The sequence below is a fragment of the Arachis ipaensis genome, chromosome B07, assembly GCF_000816755.2.
Source record: "Arachis ipaensis cultivar K30076 chromosome B07, Araip1.1, whole genome shotgun sequence".
Lineage (NCBI taxonomy): Eukaryota > Viridiplantae > Streptophyta > Magnoliopsida > Fabales > Fabaceae > Arachis > Arachis ipaensis.
The window spans coordinates 114,322,110-114,325,449 of record NC_029791.2 but is presented as its reverse complement, the minus strand read 5'-3'; the positions used below and the strand labels follow the sequence as shown (position 1 = coordinate 114,325,449).

Here is a 3,340-nt window from a genome sequence, read left to right as displayed (position 1 = left end):
GTCCTGGAGTGTGATCGTGCACTCTCCGAACGGCATATGAAACGTGTGCGTCTCGGGACGCCATCGCTCAACGAATGCACTAACAAGGGCCTCGTCTAGCCGGAACCATCGGTCGTTCAACCTTGCAAGATGGTATAGACCTGCCATCTACAAGTACGGAACGTATCTGTCATCAAGTCGCATGCCCTGCTGCCGCCGCATGCTCCTAATGCATCGCTGGGGCTGCGCATGAAATGAACCGCATAGTTAGAACCAGCTTAAAAACCAACCACAACCGTAAGCAACACGATAAATCATCAACTAACCATTCTGCTAAATAAAACCGCATAACATTACATGAAAGATAAGCAACTGGAAAATAAACCCATAGACCGCAAAACTAAACCGCTAACATAAACAAGCTTAACGAGATCCACTAACAAGAAACAACTTAACTAAACCGGTTTACATAAAACAGCTAGCGTAAAACAACTACCATCAAACAAGTCAAACAAATCACCAACATAAAAGTCCACTAACGAAAACCACCTACCCTAAACCACTCACGTAAACCGCTTGCATAAACCACTCACAAAAACCGGTAACATAAACCACCAACATAAACCACTAACAGAAACCACTAACTTAAACCACTAACTTAAACCACTAACATAAACCACTACCCTAAACCACCAACCTAAACCACTAACTTAAACCACTAACTTAAACCGCTAACTTAAACCACTAACATAAACCACCAAAATAATCCCCTCACATAAACCACCTACATAAACCACTAACATAAACCACCATCTAACCCACATGCAAAACCACTAACTCACAAATAACGCTAGAATCAAAAAAAATTCCGTACTAACCTCGTCGTTGATGACCCCGGCTATATGAGCAACTCCGTCCAAGCGATATAACCGTGCCGGATCGTCCCCCATCAGCAGAGTATTCCATTCAGGTCTTTCCCGGAGAGAATCTGGGTCGTTTTCTCTGAGATTTGGTGGGGTAGGGGGAAGGAATAATAGTTCGAATGAGGGTGATTCGAACTCCTTATATAGCCGAATCACCCCTAATTCGAACCACCTTGGTTCAATTTATGAAGGAGCAAGCCAAGGGTAATTCGAACCAGCTTGGTTCGAATTACATACATTGCACAATTGGCTATAGTTCGAACTGGGTTAGTTCGAATTACTTGGGGTAGTAGTTCGAACCACATTGGTTCGAATTACATTCAAAGTGCCTCTCCACCTAATTCGAACCACCCTGGTTCGAATTACTAAGGTTTGTAGTTCGAACCACCCTGGTTCGAATTACATAAAAATTACGTTTGGCTTATTGCTGAAACGATTTTCAGTTTGGCGTATTTGCGTTACACATTTCTATAATAATAATAATAATAATAATAATAATAATATTTTTATACCAAAATCAGTTATATTTAAATTCTATCCTAATAATTAATTTTAATAACCGATTTTATTATACATCGTTACCTCGATAAAATGGATGGAGAGATATTTGGGGAGGCAGACGTTGACATGCGATAAACTCGTGGCAAAACGTTTTCAGCGTTCCGTCGCACGCAATCCCCACGCGCCTCCCTCTCTATATCTATGAATTCATTTACCGTCTTCTTCTTCTTGGGCTTCAATTCATTCTTCTTTCTGGTAAACTAACTTCCTGATTTTCTCCTTCCTCCTTTTCCTTTTTCTTTTTTCGTCTATTTCATTTTTTTTAACTTGTTAGTACTCCATATGATTGGTGATTCTGTTACGAACTTATGATCTTAATGTTCAACAACTTGAATTTCAATCTGAAGTAGTTAAAATTCACCAACTCCTTGCTTTGATGTAGCTAACTGCTTGTAATTGTACACGTACACGTAACTACCTTTCATCATTGGAGACGGAAACAATAAAAAAGAAATAGATCTTAGTTTAGCTCCTGAAATGTTGGAAATAGATCGAAAGTTGAAACTAATTTTGATGTTCGTACAAAATGGAGCAGTATTTGGTCTCTTTCTATGTCACTATTCTATCAACTCGGGGAAATGTAAACTTTGTTTATATCTTTTGACTGTTAAACACGATGTAAATTGTGAAGTTAGTTCTTTTTATGTTAGTTACATTTAATTTGAAGTTTTGTAGATGGATACCCTCATGTTTTTTTGTTGCTATCCAGTTATAGGTTTGATCAATGGCACTTTGTTGTGGAACTGGGTTTAACCCAATTCTGGAGAGTAATTCGGCTCGAAATTTGTCGACAAGACTTATTGGACATATACCCCTGCGTTTTACTGGACAGAGCTCTTATTTGGTCAGGAGAAGGAGGCACAAGGGAATATGCTGCTCATCACTGAAGAAAGCTGCATCTGCATCTGCTATGGAGTCGCAGGAAGAAAGTGCATTATCAGTTTGCTTGGAGGAGGAGGAGCTGGATCATGTTATACGATTCAAAATGTCAGACTTCAAGATTTTGGATCGTGTTAGCATCGGCCTTGGTGGGCGGGTATGAATTATGAAAATGCCTTTATCATATTTCCTGACCAGAATGCTCTCTTTTTCCCCCACAAGCTGGTCTGATTGTTGTGAATTCTGTTGTAGGCAGATGAGGTGGTTTTCGAAGCCAAGGTGAAAGATAGCGGTAGGTAAGTTTGTTCTTTATTTCTTTCACTGAAAGGGAATATGATTAGTTTTGATGATATCTATATCCATTAATTTTCCTTTGCAGCCCTCTGTATAACACAAGAGTTGTACTTAGACAGCTTTCCAGTGCCCAAGCTCAGCGTAGAGGCAAACGAGCAATAGAGGTAGTTTATTACGGTTATGTTTCATCATATATCCGTGCATGTCTGTATGTACTTAAGTTTTCTTTTGTGGCGTCTACCAGGTATTGAAGAAGCTGGTTCGCCGAAAACTTCTGTATCATTCTTACTCCATGCATGTTCATGGGTACATCTCTTTGCCTGCAAATGGTGGTAGTAGTTCATTTATCCTAGTCCATGGGGTAGGTCCTTGTCTTTAAGATTTATTTACTAGTTTGAGTATTTCTTCACTTGTAACCCAAGAATGCAGACTGAACGTTCAGTATTTTTAATAAATTTTCGTTGCAGTATCATGGTAGTTTTTCCTTGAGGCACTGGCTCCAGCAGTCTGATTGGCTCCCAACTTTAGAGGCCACTCTTGCACTGGATGAAGAGTCTGTTAGGAAGGTGGGAGAAGACACAACTGGAGGTCCTGCTGTTTCTAGGCAATTGCGACTTATACGGATCTTGATGAGGGATCTTCTAATTGGGGTACAATTTTTTATACTCTCTTGAATGGGATGCATCTTTATTAAACAGTACTTT

The 3,340-nt window shown here is 39.7% G+C and overlaps 1 protein-coding gene across 1 annotated transcript in view; it reads left to right on the top strand.

Annotated features, from left to right (window-relative positions):
* Positions 1,502–3,340, top strand: part of LOC107605913 (probable plastid-lipid-associated protein 14, chloroplastic) — a 4,779-nt gene continuing 2,940 nt past the window's right edge. Inside the window, exons 1-6 of the mRNA XM_016307862.2 lie at positions 1,502–1,658; positions 2,173–2,499; positions 2,595–2,638; positions 2,722–2,800; positions 2,881–2,997; positions 3,104–3,286. Of these exons, the coding sequence (XP_016163348.1) occupies positions 2,188–2,499; positions 2,595–2,638; positions 2,722–2,800; positions 2,881–2,997; positions 3,104–3,286 (735 nt within the window). The 5' untranslated portion in view covers positions 1,502–1,658; positions 2,173–2,187. The remainder of the gene's footprint in view (positions 1,659–2,172; positions 2,500–2,594; positions 2,639–2,721; positions 2,801–2,880; positions 2,998–3,103; positions 3,287–3,340) is intronic.